This window comes from Phyllostomus discolor, chromosome 10, assembly GCF_004126475.2.
Source record: "Phyllostomus discolor isolate MPI-MPIP mPhyDis1 chromosome 10, mPhyDis1.pri.v3, whole genome shotgun sequence".
NCBI classification, from domain to species: Eukaryota; Metazoa; Chordata; class Mammalia; order Chiroptera; family Phyllostomidae; genus Phyllostomus; species Phyllostomus discolor.
This window is the reverse complement of record NC_040912.2, coordinates 94,642,364-94,663,578: the sequence shown is the minus strand read 5'-3', so window position 1 is coordinate 94,663,578 and position 21,215 is coordinate 94,642,364. Positions and strand designations below refer to the sequence as shown.

General features: G+C 60.7%; 1 protein-coding gene and 1 long non-coding RNA gene across 4 annotated transcripts in view; one reads left to right on the top strand and one right to left on the bottom strand.

Annotated features, from left to right (window-relative positions):
* LMBR1 (limb development membrane protein 1) overlaps positions 1-16,217 on the top strand; it is a 68,629-nt gene extending 52,412 nt beyond the window's left edge. Inside the window, exons 9-16 of one of the 3 annotated variants that reach the window (XM_036011073.1) lie at positions 2,660-2,746; positions 5,175-5,251; positions 5,892-5,969; positions 9,063-9,136; positions 9,373-9,463; positions 10,714-10,780; positions 15,439-15,600; positions 15,984-16,217. In XM_036011073.1, coding sequence (XP_035866966.1) covers positions 2,660-2,746; positions 5,175-5,251; positions 5,892-5,969; positions 9,063-9,136; positions 9,373-9,463; positions 10,714-10,780; positions 15,439-15,600; positions 15,984-16,069 — 722 coding nt within the window. In that variant the 3' untranslated portion in view covers positions 16,070-16,217. The remainder of the gene's footprint in view (positions 1-2,659; positions 2,747-5,174; positions 5,252-5,891; positions 5,970-9,062; positions 9,137-9,372; positions 9,464-10,713; positions 10,781-15,438; positions 15,601-15,983) is intronic. The other 2 variants (XM_028525728.2, XM_036011072.1) reach the window with 2 other exon arrangements.
* LOC118497236 lies at positions 10,505-17,829 on the bottom strand. The gene is made up of 3 exons (XR_004899766.1): positions 17,709-17,829; positions 12,721-12,727; positions 10,505-10,520 (listed from the first exon to the last, which is right to left on the bottom strand). It is a non-coding gene; the product is annotated as an uncharacterized LOC118497236 (long non-coding RNA).
* Between the last annotated feature and the right edge of the window lie 3,386 nt (positions 17,830-21,215).

Genomic DNA, 21,215 nt, shown 5'->3' with positions numbered 1-21,215 from the left:
GCTCCTCCCCGGCCGGCCGTGGGGCTCCGCCCGGACCGAGGCCTGCCGGCTGCGGTGCCCTGCCGGCTGCGGTGCCCGGGGACGGACGGTGGGAGTGTGTCTGTGGCCTCTCGCTCCCGAAGAGCCTGGCCGTGCCCTGGAAGCACGGCTTCTTCGCAGACGGTGCGAGTGCGTTCTTGATGCTGGTGTGACGTCGGCGCTTACTACCCGCCCGCTGTGTGCCCCGCACCGTGTTGCCCGGAGGGGGCACACGGCGTTTCAGAAACGCCGCTTTCACCATTTTCCTTTGGAAGATGCTGCTTGGGCCGGTCCAGGTGTCTGTGCCGCGGTTCGCAGACCCCGTGCCCACGAAGGAGGCGCACCTTCCCTGTGTTTCTGAAGTGGTGGCAGCAGCGGCAGCAATGTAGTTCGCCCTGGTCCCCGCCCCGTTCAGAGTCCCGGACGCCCGCCCGTGGGATGGGGTCTGAGCACGGAACTGGCTGCTGGGACACTCACGACCTCTTCGCCGGTCCAGGGGAGGGCCACAGTGTGGAAGTGCATTCGTCACTGATCAGACGCAGACCTCAAGTGAGCGCTGACTACGGAGACACACCCTATAACTTAGAGCAGGATGAAAAGGAAAATGTGCTTCCGAAGACCGTTACAGCCAAAGACACTGGAACACCCCACAGCGCCGGGCCACCTCGCTGTGAAGTCCGTGCTGTGTGGAGACACCCACTGGCCCTGTAACGCGATGGTTCCCCTCTTCGCTCTGGCTGCCGGAAGCCCGGAACGAGAGTCGCAGTTAACATTGAGTAGTTGGGGGCACACTTCCCGCATATCTCGGCTCCGTGCTCGCCCCTGTTCCCCCGTAAGCTGTGTGTGGACACGGGAGATGATCACGTTCGGGTTCTGGGGACACTGAGAGCATCCGGGGCGTTCGCAGGCCCCGGGCTCCCCCAGCGGGCGGGTGTTGGGTGTCCATCTCCCGTGACAGGCGGAGGGGCAGCGCTCACCTCTCCTGGGGACCTGGGCGGGGCTGCAGCTCGGAGAAGGGCCCTGAGGCTCCCAGCGCGCCTGCCTCCCGAGTCCGTGTTTCTGTCCACGTCATGCGCTGCCCCTGAGAGCAGGGACTGCCGGCCCTCCGGGCGGTGTGTCGCCGTCTGAGGGCCGGTCTGGCCTGGCTAGGTGGGCAGGGCGCAGCTGTGGCGGACGGAGGACGGCCCCCGCTGCAGGGCGAACGCCTCGGAGGCCAGTCCAGCCGTGCGTGTCCAGTGGAGTGTGACCGGCTCGGCGCACCCCTCAGAGTAGGCGCCCGTGTGCCTCTGACCTGACGCCCTCTCCGTTTCTCCTGCGTGAGCGAGGCAGGAGAACACAGGACGAGCCTGGGGCTCAAGGCACAGACAGGATCTAAGCCGGGAAGCGTCAGACGCGAGGAGGGTCGTCACGTGGCGGAAGATGGCCCAGCCTCGCAGGGACAGACAGACGCAGACAGACACAGACCCGTGTCTGTCGCAGAACAACCACAAAACCTCGGGGGGCCTGACACAGTGAGGCCGTGACGGGGGTGTGACCTTCCCATCTCCGAACTCAGCAGGTGACGCGGAAAGACCAGGGAGAGACACAGACTGTCAGAGAAGCGAGCAGAACACGTGAGGGGGGAACCCACGTGCTGGGTGCGTGTGAAAAGGCGTGCAGCCACGTTTGGGGGGGTGCATGTGCACGCAACAATAAGGAAACGTCTTTACAAGTCAGATGGCAACAACTGAACAGAGTTATAACATCCGGCGTCAGGGAAGATGGGAAAATAGATGCTTTCAAAGCTGTTGGTGGGAATGTAAATTGTTACGTTAACTCCGGGCACGATCGTAGATCGTGGTAGGGGAAGGGAAGTGAACTTTACGTGTCTCTTACCCGGAGTGAACCACGCCCTCCGCCTCAGCAGCCTGCGTCTCGGGAACCGCCCCACGGGACGAGCGAGCCAGGACGCCCTGGCGCGTGCAGAACCGCCTGTTGCCGCGTTGCTCGTGGCGGCACAGCACCGCGGAGAACGTGCGTAGTCGCGGTGGAGTGACTGAATACAACGGAGGGACGTCCGGGCCGGGGAACACCGCGCGGCCGTCAGGACTTGGCCCTCGGCCCTGTCCGCGTGGGCGTGCGACTGGCTGGGAAGGACGGGCGCCCTGACGTGGTGGACTGACCGCTGCTCATGAAACGGGCGCCGAGTCCACATGGGCGTGGGAGGCCCACGGGAGCGGCTGTGCGCCCGGAGGTGGGGCCGGTGCGGGAGGGCCCCGGCCCCCCGCCCCCCCCCCGACTGGTAGCTGTGGTCGCTGCGGGGGTGGGGCGGGAAGGAGAGACCTTGATTTCCTCTTCATAACGAGCACCAGGTACTTTTACAACTGATGCAGATTAATGATAGATCGAGTGAGAATCTTACCAAAGGGACACGCTTTCTAGGAAATGTGTCGCACTTGGAAGTGTTCCGTGGTTACAAAAAAAAAAAAGGATGTGCTTTCCTGTGGGTCACGGCAGCCTTCGTGTCCACTCTCGGGGTCCCGGTTCCCAGGGCCCACTGTTGCGTGTTAGCTGACCGCGGGGGCGGGGGAGGCACCTGTTCTGGGCTCCGAGCCCTGGTGTTCTGCTTCTGACGTGCTCTCGCCCCTCACACCCCTCACAGGCCGGTCGTCGTCAGCGGAGCACGGCGCGGAGCCGCCGGAGCAGGAGCAGGAGCTGGAGAACGTGAGGGCTCTGAAGACAAAACTGGGTATCCTGCATTTTTTCCTTGACTCCTGTTTGGTCTGGGTTTTCACTGAAGACTTTCCTGTCCGAAATACTCGAAAGTTGTGAACTCTTTGTTTATATCACAAGCTTTCGTTCCGTCCCTAGTCATCGGCAAAGACTGTGTGTGGGTTTGGGCCGAGGCTGAGCACGCGTTTATACTCACTCCTTTTTGTTGTGTGTGCGTGTGTGTGTGTGTGAGTGTGTGTGTGTGTGTGAGTGCGCAGAACGGGCTCTGCAGACACGCCCACGCCCACAGGTGCTGCTCCCTCGTTTCTCGAGGGCCTGACTCCCCCAGGGCGTCCCGGCCCTCCTCGTCTCCCACTGGGTCTGCGGCTGCTCTCAGACCCTCTTCGTCCCGATGCGGACGCTTGGTGGTGCTGTGCTCCCAGCAGCTGTCTTGGTTTCCCGTCCTCTGGGTCTTTGCCTTCCGTTTGACCTGGGAGTTTATAGTTTCCATCGGACGAGGACGGTTTTTGCCATTACTTTCCCAAATAGTTCTTCTTCTTCTGTCTGTGCCTCCCTTCCCAGGGGCTCCGAGAGGTGGCCCCCCAGTTCAGGGGCGTCCCCTTGCTGTTCCTGTGTTCTGTGTGCTCAGCGTGTCAGTGCGGGTGGCTTCCGCGCCGTGTCTGCGTGCTCACCCATCTTTTCCGGAGCGTCTGACCTGCCTTGGGTGCCACCCACTGCCCTTCCCAGGCGCCGCGGTCCCCCTCTCCCGAAGTTCTGTCCGGGCCTGCTCTGCACCCTCCGCCCGCCCGGTGAGCGCGTGCAGTCCGGGCGCCGCGCCTCTGCGTGTGCGGGGCGCAGTGAGTGGTGCTTTCGGTGTCCTTGTCTGCTGACCCGGACACCCGTGTGAGTCCCGGAGAAGTCCGGTCAGCCGGCTTACTGTGCCCGTGCTTTTTCGCATGCAGGGCAGCTCTGACCGCACAGGAGGGCCTGTGCGTGTCGCACAGCTTCCTGCCAGTGCTCCCGTGCTCCCGTGAGCACGGAGCTCGTTCGGGGCTGCGGCGCGGTTGCGTGGAGACGGTCGACGGCGTCAGGGCTCCCCCTGCAGACCCGGTGGGCTGGGCCGGAACGGCACTGCTCGGGGCTGGCAGTGCCCCCTGCTGCCCCAGCCCCTCTCAGCGCTCTGCCCAGGGCCCCCGGGTCTCAGGGACGAGGTGCGCTCCGCGGCCCTGTGTGTGATGGTCGGACGCTGCTGCTCCTGCCCCTTTGGGTGGCTCCTCCCCCGGCCAGGCGTCTCTCTTCTGCGCCTGAGCGGGCACTGCCCTCCAGACTCTGCTGTTGTGCGGCTCCTGTCCCCTTCCAGAGGCCTCTGTCCCTCAGTGACCAGCGTCCCAAGGCCTTGAAATTTGGCGTTGCACGTGCTGGTGTGTTTGGCTTCTTAACTGTTTTGGGCGGACCGCAGCTCCGGTCCCCGTCGTCCCTGCTTCCACGGGTGCAGGCCCAGCGCCCGTCGGCGAGAGTCACCTCTGCCGCTCAGCCACGCCCACTTCGGTGGCATCGTCACGTTGCTGGGAGCCTCTTCCTGCCTCCGGCTGTTGGTGGCCGTGACACGCGTCCAGCCTCGTGCGGCCCCGAGCGATGCTGGTGCAGACGCTCCTCTGCACGCCTCGTGGTGGGTGGGCGTGGGCCGGCGGGGTCCCTGAGCATGTGCGCATACAGCCTGATCAGACACCGCCCCACTGCTCCCCCAGGTGGCGGTGCCACCCTGTGTCCCTGCGAGGCCCTGGGGAGGCCCCTGTGGCCACGCCCGAGGCCAGCGGTCGGCGGTGCTGGGCTCAGCGCCTCTGCCCCGGGGTCTCGGTTCGCATGACCCGGTCAGTGTTGCCGGCGTCCGTTTGGCTTCTGCTTGGAGAACACCCGTGAGGGTTTCGCGTCGTGCTGGTTTGCTGGCCACGCGTGCTCTCGCGGTTTGGTCTGTCTGGAAACATTTTCACTTTGCTCTCGTGTTCGTGGGGCATTGGCGCTGGACTGGGGTCTCGCTGGGCGCTTTCCCCACTGAAGACGTCACCCCAGTGTCCGGGGTCCGCTTCAGCGGCGCAGGCTGCCCCCGGAGGGGCTTCTGCGGTTTTCCTTGGTCTCCGTCTTTCTCCCGATCTGTCTGCCACTCCCGTCTTTGCTGGTGTCATTGGCTCCAAGACTAGCACACTGTTACTTTTAGTGACAGTATTTTTCAGTTCTAGACATTTTTCAGTTCTCAGGGTTGGTTGAGCTGTTTAATGGAGCAATCTGCTTTAAAATTATGATTTTCACGATTTGTAAAGGAAACTTTTAAATTATTTATTTTTTAAAAAAAGAACTTGCGTAGAAGTAGCACATGCTGGTTGCAGTGGTAAGGGATGAAAATGTGCGCTTGGAGATGACCTTGGGTGACCTCTGAGACCTCGTCCTGTCGTCTCTCCTTCCACCAGAGCGGCGGAAGAAGGCGTCGGCGTGGGAGAGAAACTTGGTGTACCCCGCCGTCATGGTCCTGCTCCTCATTGTGACTGTAAGTGCAGCCCGGCCTGGCCCCGGGGAGCAGGCGTGGCCGTGACACCGCCTCACCGACCGCGCGGGGCGGACCCAGGGCGGGTCCGGGGGAGCGGGTCTCTGTCCGCGAGGTTAAAGGCATCGGTGCCGCTGTTCGCGAGCACTCGGCAGAGCAGGAGTGACCAGTCACGGTGATCGGGGAAGGTCCTCAAGCCTCTCCGCTCCTTCACGAAACCAGGGAGTCTGTCCTTTCGTCTCCTTAACCACCGAGAAGGGGTGGGTGGTGCCGCCGCCACAGGCTCTGTGACGGGGAGCAGAACCCACGCCAGGAGACCGGTTCCGGGGACATCTCAGCCCTCCCGCAGATCTGGGCAGTTGTGGGGTTCCGGGGGGAAGGCAGTCAGCAGTAAATGGACCTGTATTAGTGGCTTTTCTCCCGAACTTTGAGACTAGTTATCTACAGGGTCTTCCAGAACCCCTCTGGAGTGACCCCGCACAGTTGGGTCACTCCAGGCTCCCGTGTGAGACCGCGCTCCTGGCCGCCTCTCCTCCTTCCCGATGGGCGCAGTCGGATGGCCACGCACACGTGACGTGCTCATGCTCGTGCTGGCAACACGGCCTGGAGCCGGAGGGCTGACGACCGACTCTCTGTTTCGCAGTCCGTTTCGGTGCTCCTGGTGGCCTGCAACATTCTTCGCCTGCTGGTTGATGAGACAGCCATGCCAAAGGGCACGAGGGTAAGGTGCAGGGTTTGGAACGCCTCTCTTTTGCAAGAGTGTCGTGCGTGTACGTCCTGTTCCGGATCAGCCAGTGGAGACAGGCCCTTCCTGCCCGCACGTTCTTCCCGGTGTGTGAGTGTCCTTATGTGAGCAGCCTTCGCAAATGGGGCCGGGAAACACAGGTTTTTGTCGCTGACCTCTTGGCTTGGGTTGCCCGGACCTTCGGTCAAGAATCAGAGTTTCACTTACACTTCATATGGGAATTTATACTTGTTTCACTGAGATTCGTTGCCCGTGACTCTGTGAAGTGGTGACATGTGAGGAGACTAAGCGGATTCAGTGGGTTTGCAACAGGGTTAAACATGTGGTTGAAGGGAGTCCCGCTTCAGAAGAATCACACGCCTTATGACACCGGGTAGAAGCACTCAGTTACTGGAGCAGAGTCAGTGTATTTCTTATAAATTAACTTACTTTCCTCTCACTTAAAAATGGGTAATTTTATTAAATTCTGTCAATTAGGTGATTTGAATATATTCTCCATGAAGAAGGTAATTACAGCTCCGGCTGGTGTGGCTCGGGGTTGAGTGGCAGCGGTGAACCGAAAGGTCGCCGGTTGATCCCCAGTCAGGGCACAGGCCTGGGTTGTGGGCCGGGTCCCCAGTAGGGGGCGTGTGAGAGGCAGCCAATCAATGAAATGTGTGTGTGTCTCTCTCTCCCTCCCTTCCCCCTCTCTAAAAATAAATAAATTAATTTAAAAAAAGAAGGTAATTACAACTAAAGATTCATATTTGTCATTGTGTTTCTAGGCATTTCTAGAAACTTTTGGATAAAGCAGCACTTTAGTTTTGACATTTCAGTACATTTCCTAAGCCAGCCCCTTGTCCCATTCCCCACAGGAGTGACTCCGGACTCTGGCAGACTCCTGACGCACTCCTGTCTCTGAGCCACAGGGTGGACCTGTTCTCTCAGGGAGAGAGGCCGTTGTCCGTCTCGGTCCCTCCCTTCAGTCCACCACGCAGACCCCCGTTCTCCCAGAGCCAGTCCTGTGGCCACAGTCTCGCTGTGGACCCCGCACCGGTGGTTACCGCCATTGTCCCTGCGCCAGCGTGGGCCCCTCGCGGGCCTCGGTGCCTCACCCCGCGGACAGGCGGCGGCAAGAAGCAGCCCCTCACCCACAGCCTGGCCTTGGTCTTCGGTTCAGACCCCGTCCCGCTGGTAGAGCCAGAGGCCACCTGCGGTGTTGGCTCTGCCCCCTCTTTAGCCCCTTCCTGGGCACCGCACTCCCGGTGAGTGAGTCCCACGTCCCCCGGCAGGTTCCGTGCCCTCCCCACGGCGCCCAGCGGGGGGACCATCCCTGGCGGGCCCCTTGGTGGCTGTGTGAGTGGGTCAGGTGCCCCCACTCTCGACACGGAATGTTCCCATCGTGCCACTCACCCCGGTTGCTGGGGAGGAGGACTTCTGCCCTTCAGGTCCTCTGGCTGGCCCCGGAGCTAGACTGACGCGACACGGAGAAGCAGGACACAGCCGCACCTAGTCACGCACGCACACGAGGAGGCCCCGTGGGAGGGGGACCCCAGGAGCCGCTCGGGGCCTGTGAAGGCGGACCGCGGTCAGAGCACCGTCTCTGGACAAAGGAGCCGTTGCTTGGGAAGGCCTCGGGGGGCGACGGGGCTGTGTCTCGGCTAACAACTGATGAAGACGTGGCCGACTCCGTCCCGCGGCCTCTGCCCCGAGCTCCCTCTCTCTGGCCCTGAGAGCGCCCTTGTCCCCTGCCGGGGTGCCATGCTCCTTGGGCTGGGGGACGAGGGAAGGGCAGGGGGCTCCTCCAGTGACCGTCCTGAAGTGGTCGACGTGCTGCCCCGAACCCCGTCACGGTCGGTGTGCTTTCTGTTGGTGCTGGCATTGGTCACCTTCCTCAAAAGGTCGGCAAGACGTCGGGAAACTCTCTGTCCTTAGTTACACATGAGATTCCCGTGGACGTGCTTATTTCTTTATACCGAAACTAAGATGTATGCAAAACACTTTATATATATACACACATATATGTGTGTGTGTGTGTATGGTTTTATTTGTTTATTGTTTAGAGAGAGGGAAGGGAGTGAGAAAGAGAGGGAGAAACATTGGTGTGTGAGAGATATATCACTTGGTTGCCTCTCACCGCCCCCAACTGAGCACTTGGCCCGCAACCCAGGCATGTGCCCCGCCTGGGAATTGAACCAGTGAGTGACCTTTGGTTCACAGGCCGGCACTCAATCCACTGAGCCACACCAGCCAGGACAAAATACTTACTGTATTATTTATCAGTTTATTTATTTTTTCAGAGCGTGACTATACGTTCTAAACTATCCTGGTATTTCTGTTAGACCTAATAGAGGCTGATAGTAAAATAGGTCATTTATATCCATATAGTTCCTTTAGCTAGTAAGCTGTGAAAATATCATTCCTACTTCAGTAAGAAATAATTTTCTTGCCTGTTTGGTCTCACTGACATATACTGCTTTTCTCTTTGTTGTTTTTTCAAGTCCTAGGTAAAGATAAGTTTTGAGAATAGGTGTAATGTTTAGGGAAAAATTTATAGCATTACATTTTAAAAAATCGGGGTTCATTAGGTTACTGTATCTTTTCAAACTCTGCATTTCCAAGGAGGCCGGGGCGGGGAAGCCCCAGCGGTGCAGGCAGGGCCGCGCCCACTCACTTCCCGCCCGCGCGGGGCTCGCTTTGGGCCCGCGCTCAGTGAGTGGTTTTCATGGGCCGCCCCGGGGCAGAGGTAATTACATATTGTGTTCCTATTGTGCTGTTACGTTTTTAAAAGGTTTCTCCCAAGACTAGTCAGGATTTCACACTACACATAATCACATTATTTTGATAAATAACTTAAATTTGAGATAAACCAGAAATGGTTTGAGCTTGTTAAAATTGTTAACATGTGGTTGAATTAGTTAATGAACTTGGTCTGATGTCTCGTTTTATTTGTCCTCTAAAGTCTAGATGTTATCCTAGGGTGTTCAACAACCCTAATCCCAACCGTCCTGTATTTATGAAACAACAGTTTTGGGGAAACTGAATGTAATAGTGTCACTGAATTCTGAAAGAGTTTCTTTTTCCCCCCAGGGGCCTGGGATAGGAAGTGCCTCTCTCTCTGCTTTTGGTTTTGTGGGAGCCGCACTTGAAATCATTTTGATTTTGTATCCTTTCTTTAAGGGAACATTCTGTCTGTTAACAAGTTTTCTGTCTAGTTTTCTGGGACAGTGGCAATTCACTAAGACACTTGCCTGGAAGAAAAAACAAGCCATTCTTCCCCAGGCACTCCAAGTGGCCGGGGGTTTTGTTTGGAGTCCCCTCTGGGCCCGCAGACCTTTGGAGACCACTGAGAACGGACGCGGCCGGCATTCCTGGGAGGCTTTTTCCTTGATTCTCACAGCTATCTCATGGTGTCCTCTGTCGTCGGCTTCTATAGCCTCCGGTTTTTTGGAGACTTTCTTCCCAAAAAGGATGACACGACCATGACAAAGGTAAGGTCAAGTCTCGGGCGCCGGCCCTCCCCTCCGCCTTGCAGGCCGAAGTGCTTTATTTAGTGTTCACCCCGAACCGTCCGTTTGCTGTGACGGGTGTGTGTTTGTGCGTTGCGTAAACACCAACTGGAAGATTTTCAGGGCGCTGACCGAGTGGGAAAAGGCTGTGCTCTGTTTAATTTGGACGGCGTCCATTCACTCGGAGAGGCGCGGGACGCAGAGCTGGCCGCTGGCTGCGGAGGGTCCTGAAAGGACCCTTTTTCCTCCAAAGAAAACCTCCTGCTAATGAGCCACTCGGGCCGCGCTGACCGTGTTTCACGGGGCTTGTTTGAGGTCTGAAGAGCCTCGTTGCTACAAGTAGCAGGGACCAAGCATTCCAGATTTGAATAATTAAAGCAAGACGGAAGAGTCCTATTCAGAAACGTTTTGCAGGCTGGGGCTGATTTGACTTCCTACAATGCGGCCTTGGCTGCGGAGCGGCCGGGGCTGCCACACGGGGACCGCGGCTTTGGGGCGCGTTCCCACAGGCTGACGGCGGAGGGGCGCTGAGGAGAGCCGTCGGCACCTTTTATTTGAGGGGGCGTTCCATATTGTCGCCCCGTTTGAGGAGAGGCCGTATTTTCTCTTCATTTATTTGTCTGTGTGTGTATTTATCGGTGCATCTGAAGTACTATGAGTTCTCGAGACCCTTAGCATCTAGTTTAAGTAATCACAATCATTACTCAGTATTTCCAGCTCTTACTTATGGAAGAGTGAGCACAGTTTACCCTGACAGTGAGCTACTAGATTTATGTGTTTTGACCTTCTAGCTTCCTGGCATTAAAACTTTATAACAGTTCAACATATCAGAAGTAGATCTTGTGTATACCTTGAGCAGTGGTCGGCTTTAAAAATGGAGCTGGAAATATGGAAGGTATTCATTCTCTTTGCCCGATCAGCAGGCAGGTCCCTTTGAAACCGGCAGCCTCGGTCGGTGGTTAGGACGCACCGTCTGTGGTGTGCAGCGAGCGACGGGGGCGCCTGTGCACCCGCTGTGTCTGCGCCAGGCCCTGCGGACCTTTTCTAGAACGCGCAGACGGGGCCGTAAAGGCGCGTGGCGGCTCCTGCTCGTGTGTACACGCTAGTGAGCAGCACGCTGGAGGCGTCAGCGCGTGCGTAGGCCCCTGGGACGTGCGCTGCCCCCCAGAAGGCGACGGGCTCCGCTTGCCACCGTTTTGCTGACCTGCCTGTGTCTCTGCACCCTCGTCCAGATCATCGGGAACTGCGTGTCCCTCCTGGTCCTGAGCTCCGCGCTGCCCGTGATGTCCAGAACGCTGGGTGAGTTTCCGGGGCGCTGCTGTCCGAGGGCCATGTCTCCGCTCAGCTCTCGTCTCTGCTCAGCTCTCGTCTCCGCTCGGCTTCTGAGAGGCCGTGGTTCCTCCCATGTTGCTTTGCACCTTTCCTTCCGTGCCTCGCTGTGTGTGTGGGGGGGGGCCGCCCTGGAGGGCAGTCCTGCCACACGGAGTCCATTCAGTTCTTCCGCTGTTTGAAAACGTCTTCTCCAAACGGTGGGCGTTTTTGTTTACTGACTAGCTAAGCATCTGAATTTTTAGGGAGGAAAGGGCTTTTTTATTGTTATGTTTTTATTTACTTATTTATTTATTTGTTATTCGATTATAGTTGTCCTCATTTACCCCCCACCACTCACCCCCCACCCCAGCTGGTTTTTTAAAAAAGTGTTTCATGTTTAGAAAATACCAAGCTAACTTTTCTTACACGAAACCTTTTAGAAGCTCATGCTCTGGTGTGTGGTGGGGGGCACTGGAGCTCTGTCCGCCTTGTCGCGAGCTGCGCTGTGCCCACGGAGCAGCGGGAGAGCCGGGGGCCCGGGGGAGCGCACGCTGGCGGACGGGCCGCCCGCGTCTCCGGGGTCCCACGCGCCCGCCCTCCGAGGTTTCCTCAGTGCCTCGGTGGACGGGACTGTGATTGTCTGTCAAAGGGAGGCCTTTCCCTTCGTCCCAGGAGTAGCTGAGATCTTCACTCGGCCTTTTTACTGCCTGTGCAGGCTCCGTCCACGCGGCTCTCGCTGGGCGGCGCTGCAGACAGAGGCTGCAGGGTTCTGTTCCGTCTCCTGACTCGGGTTCGGCCCGAGAGCGCTCCCGGTGGTCAGGACAGGCCCCGCCCGCCCTGGCTCACAATGGGAGCTGCCGGAGACCCGGAGCTGCCTGCTTTGCTTTGGCTCTTCCGTAGCCTCGCTGTTCACTCAGGCCCCGGGTGGGACAGGCGCGAGCTTCCGCGTCCTCGTCACCCGTGTCGTCCTCACGGGGAGCGAGGTCTCCGTGTGCGTGTAAGGGGCTGCTTTCCGCACTCGCACACGGGCTCGTTTGTGTCACTCTGCTTTCCTGGGGGCTTCGCAGGACTGTCCTCCCGTCTGCGTGCATGTGCGGATCTGGAAGATGCCAAAAGTGTGCACTTCTGTAGCTCGGGGTGTAGCCGATTGTCCTGTGTGTGACGGCAGCCCAGCAGTAATTTCTGTGATGTTACGGCCACTGGGCCACGTTGTCCTTTATGAAGCTCACCCTGCTCTGAGACGTAAAATTCTGAATAGCCACATCTGCCGATTTTACGGAAGAAAATTACATGCTGAGTATAGTTTTAATACAAAGAAAACAAATTAATGGTAAAATTTGCGTTTGAAGATCAGCACTTTACATTCCTGAGTAGTTTGCCATAGAGATAAATAAGAGGAAGACACAGAAAGATGGAACAATTAGAGCGCGGCTCACAAACGCCGGCCCCAGCTGTCCAAACAGGATTAGCCGGTGCGGGAGGGGCGGCGGTCACGTGTGCTGTGCGCGGCCGGCACGCACGCCCGGCCCGCTCTGCCGGTGGCGCCGAACAGATGAAAAGGAGCAAAGGCGCTGAACAGATTCACGGAGGCTTTTCACCGTGCTACAAAAGCAAGTTTCTAGACTAAAGAAAAGCTTTATTTCAGCCTGATGGGAAATGCAAACTTGAGAGTTACTTTGTAATTCCTCTATTAACTCTTTAGAAGTGAGTCTTTGATTTTAAGAAGATAAAATACAGAGATTGTCACGAATATTATCCTACTGTATAACGGGACTTTGATTTACTAGCTGAAAAGCTTATCAGACTAGAATAGGGGATGTGTTTAACCACCGAGTGCCAGGCCCTGCGCTCTCCTCTCCTCGCCCTGGCCCGGCCTCCCACCGGGCCGGCCCGGCCCTCCCAGCTGCAGGGAGCCCAGTGGCGCGGACGCCGGTGCTGCCCTGCGGCCCGGCGGCTCTCCTCTCGCGGGCAGAGCCCCAGCGAGGACGGCGACTTCCGTTGTCAGTGGAGAATGGATCGAGTCCTGCATGGAAAGCCGACTAGGTGGCCTGAGGTTTTGAAAGACATTTGCCGCTCCTGTTGCTGCCGCCCCCGTGGGCACGAACTGCAGCTTCAGACGTACGTGCCGTGCGGCACGCTTATCACAGGCCGCCTTCAGACTGGCGTCTTGCGTTTGACAATGGTGCTGATTGCAGAATTGGTACTAATTGTGCTAATTGAAAAATTACCACTAAGTAGATTTGTAAGCATACCACTGGCCACAAAGGTTTGCGAGAACAATTTTGACCCTGTGTTTTTGGTCAAATGTTACTAACGTAGGTGGTAGGGTTGCTACTGACAGGAAACACAGGAAACACTGTTCGCCACGGCTTCGGCCCTCAGTTTGGGGGAACCCAGCATCTGGGGGTCGCTGTCCACGTTTCTGGTGAACTGGCCTCGCAACTGACCCACGGACACCAGGCTGCCCTGTGGCCACGCGTCGGGGGGGGGGCAGTGACGTGCGCAGGAGCAGACTTTGTCCGGGGGCTGCAGTGTGCTTCACCGCGCTCCGTCAGGAGACGCCAGGGCGGCTGGCGTGTCTCCGCGTTCTTTGTTTGAACTCTCCTTTACCCAGGACGTGGTTCTCAGTGGGATGGCAGACCTTCCAGTATTTCACTAATGTCTACTCTAAACTTATTTCTGTAGCTCTGTTTTCATCCTCAGGTTCTTTCTGTGACGGTCAGTGATACTGGACACAATGCCGATTTTAAAAAATGCTTGTAGCCCGGGCTGGCGTAGCTCAGTGGATTGAGCGTGGGCTGCGAACCAAAGCATCGCAGGTTCGATTCCCAGTCAGGGCACATGCCTGGGTTGCAGGCCACAGCCCCCGGCAACTACACATTGATGTTTCTCTCTCTCTCTTTCTCCCTCCCTTCCCTCTCTAAAAATTAAAAAAAAAGGTTAAAAAAACATTAAAAAAATTGCTTGTGCCCTGAACACAAAAGCACTCACCCTTTGAGTCGGCTTGAGTTTCTCTGTGTTGGACCCACATGTGTCTCGTTGGGGTTCCATCTAGTCCATCAGATTGCAGGAGATAAAGTGGTTTATTCTCTTTTTGTCCTCGGTGAAGGGGTCCTGTGTAGTTTCCACCCTTCTCGGGTCGGGGGGACACACAGTGTTCATTTGGGGTGTGGTAAATGCGTGGCTCGTCTCCACCCTGGGCTCTCCCCTCCGGTTCTCAGTGTGAGGCTCGGAAACGACAGCGGTGCGGGGAAGCACCGATCCTAACGCACACCCCTGGTTATGACGTCGATGCAGAAACATCGACGATCCCAAACCGCCTGCTGGGAATTTCTCAGGAAGACGCTGGTGATGGCTTCACTGTGTTCAGCTGTTCTGCAGAACGGAGTCAGGGAGTGGCCCTGGTGACCTTCTGGTGGATTACCGGTGTCCTGGTGTCAGAGAGCACCCGTGTGTGTCTGGTTCGGGTGTCGACCCGAGAGAGCATCCCGAGTGTCTGTGAGGTCAGAGAGGAGCTGCCGCCCATCCTCGCGCCCCCGCCCCCGGCACCCACTTGCTAGGACACTGCCCTGGCCCCGGCCTCGCCCTCTCGCTGGAGGAAATGCCACAGCCGCACCTCGCCCAGACGGCGCAGCCGCCTGCAGACACACGGACACACGGACACACGTCCGAGCCCCTGCACACGCGGTTTGTCGTGGGCGTTCCCACTGCAGACAGCGCTGGGTCGGGGCCTCAGCTGGGCGGGGCCTCAAGGTGCAGCTTTAAGATGTGGACAGTTAGAACGAGGTTGTGACCTCCAGTCAGGGACTAGTTTGTACTAGGAATCGAGAGCCCCAGCCAGCTGAGGACACCAACAGGACAGGTGCACATGCCCCCGAGACTGGGCAGCACAGCAGTGACAGGGACGCGCCTGCTGGTTCCGCTCAGGTCTTGGCCCAGGCCCTACAGAGACTGAGTTGAGCCCACAGAGAAGCTCTAGGAGAGCCATTCCGTGGTTCAGAGCGTGAGCTCCCGCTCTCTGTGGGCGCCCCGCCCCGACTCCCTGCGCGTGTGGGGGGCCGTCCCGGCAGCGAGCACGGGCCGTGGTCGGGGTGGGGGCCAATACTGCCCGCCCATACCCGTGGTGTCCGGTGTGGGGTCTGTGCCCCGGGACTCCCCGAGGGGGCCCGGGCTGTGTGAAGAGACTGCTGGGGCTGGCGTTTCTCCCTGCTGTCACGGAGCTCACTGCAGGCCTCTGTCTTGTCTGTGTACGGCCCGAGTGCCCGTGACCGGTCCCCACAGCGCCAGCGAGGAGCCACCTCCCCGTGTGCTGGGCGTCTGCGCTCGAGCTCTGGGCTCGCGCGGCGGTGCGTGGCACAGAGCGCTTCGGACTGGGTCGGGCTCTCCTGGAGAGTCTGTCTGGGCAGGGAGCTCTGTCCTGCCGTCTCCCGGTTCCTCCGCAGAGGTGCTGCGCGGCGTGCAGTGGCAGCGCGTCCCCGCCCCCACCCAGAGGGGCGCGCAGTTCCTGCCCTGGGGAGTGGGCGGGCGGGGCGGGCGGGCAGGACCACCGGCTCCCCCAGGAGTCAGTGGAGTCGGCTGGTCTGCCACGTGCCGCCCGCGCGCACGCCGTGCCCAGTGTCACCGGGGCCGTGTCTGTGTCCCCGCAGGGATCACCAGGTTCGACCTGCTGGGAGACTTCGGCAGGTTCAACTGGCTGGGGAACTTCTACATCGTGCTGTCCTACAACCTGCTTTTCGCCGTCGTGACGACGCTGTGTCTGGTGAGGAAGTTCACCTCGGCCGTGCGGGAGGAGCTCCTCAAGGCCCTAGGTAACCCTCGCTCCTCGGCTCACGTGACCCCGGGTGTTCGCCGTCCCCACCGGGTGGCCCCACCCCTGGCCCCGAGTGGCACCCTCAGCCCGCCCCTCGAGTCTGCAAAATGGCGGCGGCGTCTCGGTTTCAGGACGGCTCGCTGTGTGTTCACCTGACCTCGTTCCCGTGGGCCGGAGCCTGGTCGCAGCGTTGCCCGGGGCTGGGCACCTGGGCAGAGGGACGGGGCTGGCAGAGGGCGGCTGCCCAGGGCGGGCCGGAGGGCCGGTGTCCACAGCACCACGTCATGCCCCCCCCCCCGCCCCGTGGGTGCTGCCCTGTGTCCCCTCTCCCCACGGCCCGCCCCTCTCACCACCATCTCCTGTCTGTCCGTCTGTCCGCAGGGCTCCGCAAGCTGCGCCTGCCCACGGCCTGCAGGGAGGCAGGGACGGCCAGGCTGCCCGCAAACGGGCACCAGAAAGCCCTGTGAGGCCCGCTCCTCGGCCCAGAGCCCCGGCCCGGCCTGTCGGCACGCCCGAGACACACGCCTCGCAGGGGCCGCGGCCACTGTCTCGTCACCCACGGGAGCCCCACCGTCTCGGGTCCCCTTCCTCCCCGTGGAGCTCCCTGCGGGGTCCTGCCCCACGCCCACACTGGCTCACGCCCCGGCAGTGGCCCCCGTGTGAGACGGCCGGGGAGACCCCCCACTCAGGAGACCCTCACTCGGGCCAACCCTCTGTTTCGTGCAGGACGCAGCACGCCGAGGCCCTGGTGCTGGGGCAGGGGGCCGAGGCCGTGCGGAAGGCGGGACCCTGGGCCCGTGCGGTGGCGTGGGGGACGGCAGCGGTGGCCTGCGGTGCCCTCCTGTCCGTCGAGCGGGCACGAAGCGCAGCCTGCCACTCGTCACAGGGGGCGCCGAGGGGCCGGGAGTGGAGGGAGAGCGGGTGCTGCCCACCGCTGAGCCCGGGGCCCCCCCCTCGCTGGGGCTGGTGTGGGAACACGGCCCACGGTCCCTCGGACTCCGCCTCCCAGGCTGTGCCACGCTCGGTGGTTTGCTCCCTCGCGCTCCTGCGCCCGTCAGGGCTCGGGCCGCGCTGCGGCGGGGACCCCTTCTTCCGCCGGGCGCGGCCGGCCTCGCGGCTCTCGCCACTTCACACCTCAGGCCGGTGGGCATGGCCGGTCCGATACTGAGCACACAGCGTCGGCGCCCTGCCCTGCGCCCCGCCCTGGTGGTCTTCCCGTCGTCCGTCTGTCCGGCTCCGGCCGGTCTCCTGCCCGAGGGTGCGGAGCGCAGCCGCCCTGCGCCGGCGTTGGGCTGAGGTCTGCAGGGCGTGCGCTTGGAGCCCGCGTCGGTTCTGAGTCCCGCGTGTTCTCGCGTGCACTGTGTGGGGGGCGGGCCGTGTGCGCTTCGACCGCAGCACAAGACCCTTCTCCTCAAACCGTTGCATCTGAAGCGTTTTGGGGGGGAAACGGTGAAAACCAGGGTGCGTGTGTCCTACATAAAGCGTGTCCACTCAGAGCCAAACGTGCAGGAAAACTGATCTGTGTGTGTGCACCCCGACTCCGCCCGCCCTGCGTGTGCGTGTGCACCTGCGTGTCCTCCCGCGCGCACGCTCTGGAAGAGCGCCGCGCGAGTGTGGACGACAGCACTCGGGAGCCAGCAGCTCTCGCACCGCTGGCCGCCAGCACGGGCCCGCACGCTGAGGGCGGTGACGAAGGCGGGCCGCGCTCGTGTCTCCGGGAGCCGCACCGAGGTCAGCACGTCAGTCGCAGACTTTGCTTTCTGCTGAGACTGGCTCGCAGTCCGTCCTTGGAGCAGACCGGGCCGCGGAGAGGAGGAGGGGACGACGTCCGTCTGTCGTAAAGGGCTATCCTCGGGAGGTCGCGCCGGCCTCGGGCACGTGCAGGGGTGCGCTCCTGCGTGCTGGTGAGACGCCTGAGCGCTGCGGAGTGAGCCTCAGCTTCTCCGTGTGACCAGCAGGTCCGGGGTCACAGTGCCTCCGTCGGGGGCCTGAGCCCCTCCGGGCCGGGAGGCAGCACTGCCATTTCCTTGCGCTCCCGCTCCCGGAGTGTCTGCCCCTGTGTCCTGCACGACAGTAGCCAGGCCAGACCCTGCAATGCAAGGACACGCCTGGCCACTCGGTCCCCGTGCGGGGCGTCCAAGGACACGCTGGGTCAGCTGCAGGCGCCTGTGAGGGGCACTGGTGAGGACAGGCAGCCTTCCTGGCTCCCTGGCAGCGGTGGTGGCCGGGGGGGCGCGGGGGGGAGGGGAGCCGCCGCCTCGCTGCTGCCGGGGGAGTGCGTCCCCGGCGGTGACAGGCGGGGCGCCGCAGCTGTCCCGGGAACTAGCCAACTCCTCTCATTACTTGGTTCTGCATATTTAAATAAATTATTTTGGAATTATGAAACCCGCAGACGATGGCATCTGTGATGACTTTCCGAGGTGTTTCTCGGGTGCGACGTCGACGTGGCTCTGTGTGCCGCCTCTGCAAGACAGACCCGCACGCAGTGTGCGCACACCCACGCACGTCAGCTCCCCAGCGCCCCACGGCGGGCGCGACGGGGCCTCCCCTCACTGCCGACTCCCGGGTGCGCCCCAGGGGTGTGCACACCTGCGCCCGGGGCACACACACCTGCCTGTGGCCTTGTCACCCTGGATCTGCCCTAGCACGGGCATGTGGTTGGAAGCCCCCTGGGGCTTTCTTCCTTGTCGGCACCATGTTTAATGGATAAAGGCAGAATTCCTAAAGTAGTTTTTTTAACAAATACTAGTGTTACCTACGTACGGTGCTGACTCTAAACTTCGAAAGCTGGTGTGGTGCTGCTGCAAAGGTGACGTCTGGGCGCAGTGGCGCGAGTGTGCGCATCGGCGAGTGTGCGCACCGCACGCTTTGTGTGCAGAGTGCCGGTCTTGTCTGTCTCCCCCAGGTGTTTCGGTGTGCACTTCTAAGTGTCTTAGAACTGAAGTCTCACAGAAGGGAGCTCACGCCTCGGCTCAGCAGCCGTGTCGTAGCTGAGGGGGAAGCGGTTTTCTCTTGTCGTCATGGAGTCCCCAGCGGACCCCCGATTCCTGCCGCCTGGGACGCAGCGCCCGTGTTACCTTCCTCGTTCGTGTTGTCTAGGCTCGTCTGCCGCTTCCGGTCCCTTCCGCGGGAGGACCGAGCCGCCGGGACCGGGCTGGGCCGCCCCATCTGGAGTCCTGGGAACGGGGAATGGCATTAGCTGCTGGTCGTGGGGTCCTGGTCGCTTCCAGGCTTTATGACCAGGGGGCGAGAACTGTTTTACATTGTGACTCGGGGTGTACGCACCCCCAGTTCTCTGCACAGACACAAAACCCAACAAACAGGGTTTTCTCTGTGTGTCGTGTGCGCTGGCGTTCCCTGTGTGCTCCGTCACTCTTTGAAATGCCACACACAAATAAACACGAGACTCAGACCACCGAGCGGCTTCCCGACCCCCTAGCGGACGGGGAGCTTCAGCTTGAGAACTGCGGCTCTGGCGTCTGACTGCAGGGCCACGGCAGACCTGCCCTTGGCCTTGACGAGGCCTCGTCGGGTCGGGTCAGCTTGGTGGGTCCAGACACCAGCGAAGCAGCAGCACTGTGTGCGCGAGTCACAGGAGTGCAGTTAGAATCAGCGGGAGTTGCTAAAACGCCGAAAAACGAACTGTAGCCCTGGCTGGGCTACAGTTGGAGCATCGTCCTGTACACCAAAAGGTCGCAGGTTCGATTCCCGGCCAGGGCACAGGCCTGGGTTGCGGGTTCCACTGCAGTCGGCGTGTGAGCAAGAGGCAACTGGTTGACATTTCTCATGTTAATGTGTCTTCCCCTTCTCTCTCCCTTCCCCTCTTTCTAAGAATACATAAATAAAACCTTTAAAAATAGTACACGGATTATGAGATTTCAGAACTAGGTGAGTGACCCGTCTGTCTTGAAGGGGCAGCCGTGGAGGCTAGTCTTCAAGAGAAGTGACTTAGCCTCCTGGGCTGCGTAGTTCAGTTGGGAAACGCCTTTCGAGTTCAAGTGTAACCAGACGGGAGATTCTGAGGACACCCAGTGCCTTCCGGAGGGGACAGGGCGTGGCTGTCCCAGCCGTGAAACATCTGAGGGACCGGAGAAGTCGGCTTCCAGCCGCGCTGCCCCCGGGCCGCCCCGGTGCCGGCTCCTCAGCGGGAGACACCGGCGCTCTTTCCCTCAGCACCGGCCTTGCTTTTGACTCATGGACACGGCGTGTGTGCGGCCAGCACGCCCCCCTCTCCCGGGGGCTCAGAGCGGGCGCAGGTGCGCCGCGTCCTTGAGCTCGTCTCCGTCCCTGTGCCAACACCCGAGTTGCCGCTGCCTCGCTGCCGCCGCAGCCCTTGGCTCGCAGAGCTCCCGGGCCTACGTCTCGGCCAGCAGCCGACCCCCCTGGGCCCCCGCAGACCTGCGCGCCCAGGCCGGCAAGCAGGAGGCAGCAGGGTGGCAGGGTCCGCTCCCTCATCAGACGGAACGAAACTGCAGTGTGCTGGCAACACAGTGACAAAGCTGTAGTTGGGCTGGCTCGGTGGGTTGCAGCGTCGCCCCGTGAACCACAAGGTGGCAGGTTCGATTCCTGGGCAGGGCTCACACCCGGGTCCGGGTTCCGTCCCCGTTCAGGGAGTGTATGGGCAGCAGCCGACTGGCGTTTCCCTCTCCATCCCTCTTCCCCTCTCTCTGAAATCAGTGAGCATATCCTCAGGTGGGGATCAACGAACAGTAATGAGACACACATCCACCTGGAAATGGAGAAACACCATTTTAAAACAACTCCAGGGACTTGTGGGTTAGGGTGGACGTAAGGAGCACCACAGAATTCCCTCTGCCGAGTCCGCCAGCGCACCCCCTCCTCGGGGCCCCACCCCCTTCCTGGCCCTGGGCTGGCTGGCACGGGGACGGGATCCTGTGGAAGCCCGCGGCCGCTGGGCCCTGCCCGGGGCTGCGCTGCCACCTCCCAGCTGCCCAGAGCAGCAGGTGACATCCTGTCATCGCCCCGTGGCTGCAGCTGCGTGTCCTCACACCCTGGGTGGGCGGGCCGCTCCTGACGGCCTTCCACGGGAAATGACCGGGTGGCCACAGGTGGTCACCCCTGCACAGGCGGGCTTCCCTGCCTTCGCCCCGAGGTGGCCAGCCCGGGTTCCCTCCCTCCGGCGCTCCCGCGGCTCATCCCGGTGTCAGGAGAGTCCTCGGTGGGGAGAAGAGCAGTGAGCACGGCCCGTTTCGGCGGGAGAGGACCCGCCTGGGAGGACGTGGGCACGGACTCACGGACTCGTGGGCAACTCGAGGGAGGGCCTCAGATGCCCGGGACAGCGCCCCCGTGGGCCCCCACTGCCACTGAGAGACCCCCAGGCACTGCCGGCCTCCGTGCCGGCTGCCGTCCTCCGAGTCACTCTGCGCATCGGGTGACGGGAGCCCCCTCAGGTGACACGCTCGGGCGTTTACTCAGCAGTGAGGGGTGCAGGTGACAGCAGCCACACACCAGACTGCCGTTTCACAGGGATGAGAGAAACGATAGACTGGAAGGTGCATCTTAGCCTCCTCCCTGCACAGCTTGGGGACTGGACACCGGCACACCCGTGCATGTCCCCCACCCCGCCGGCTCCCGGCCTCGTGTGCCACTGGG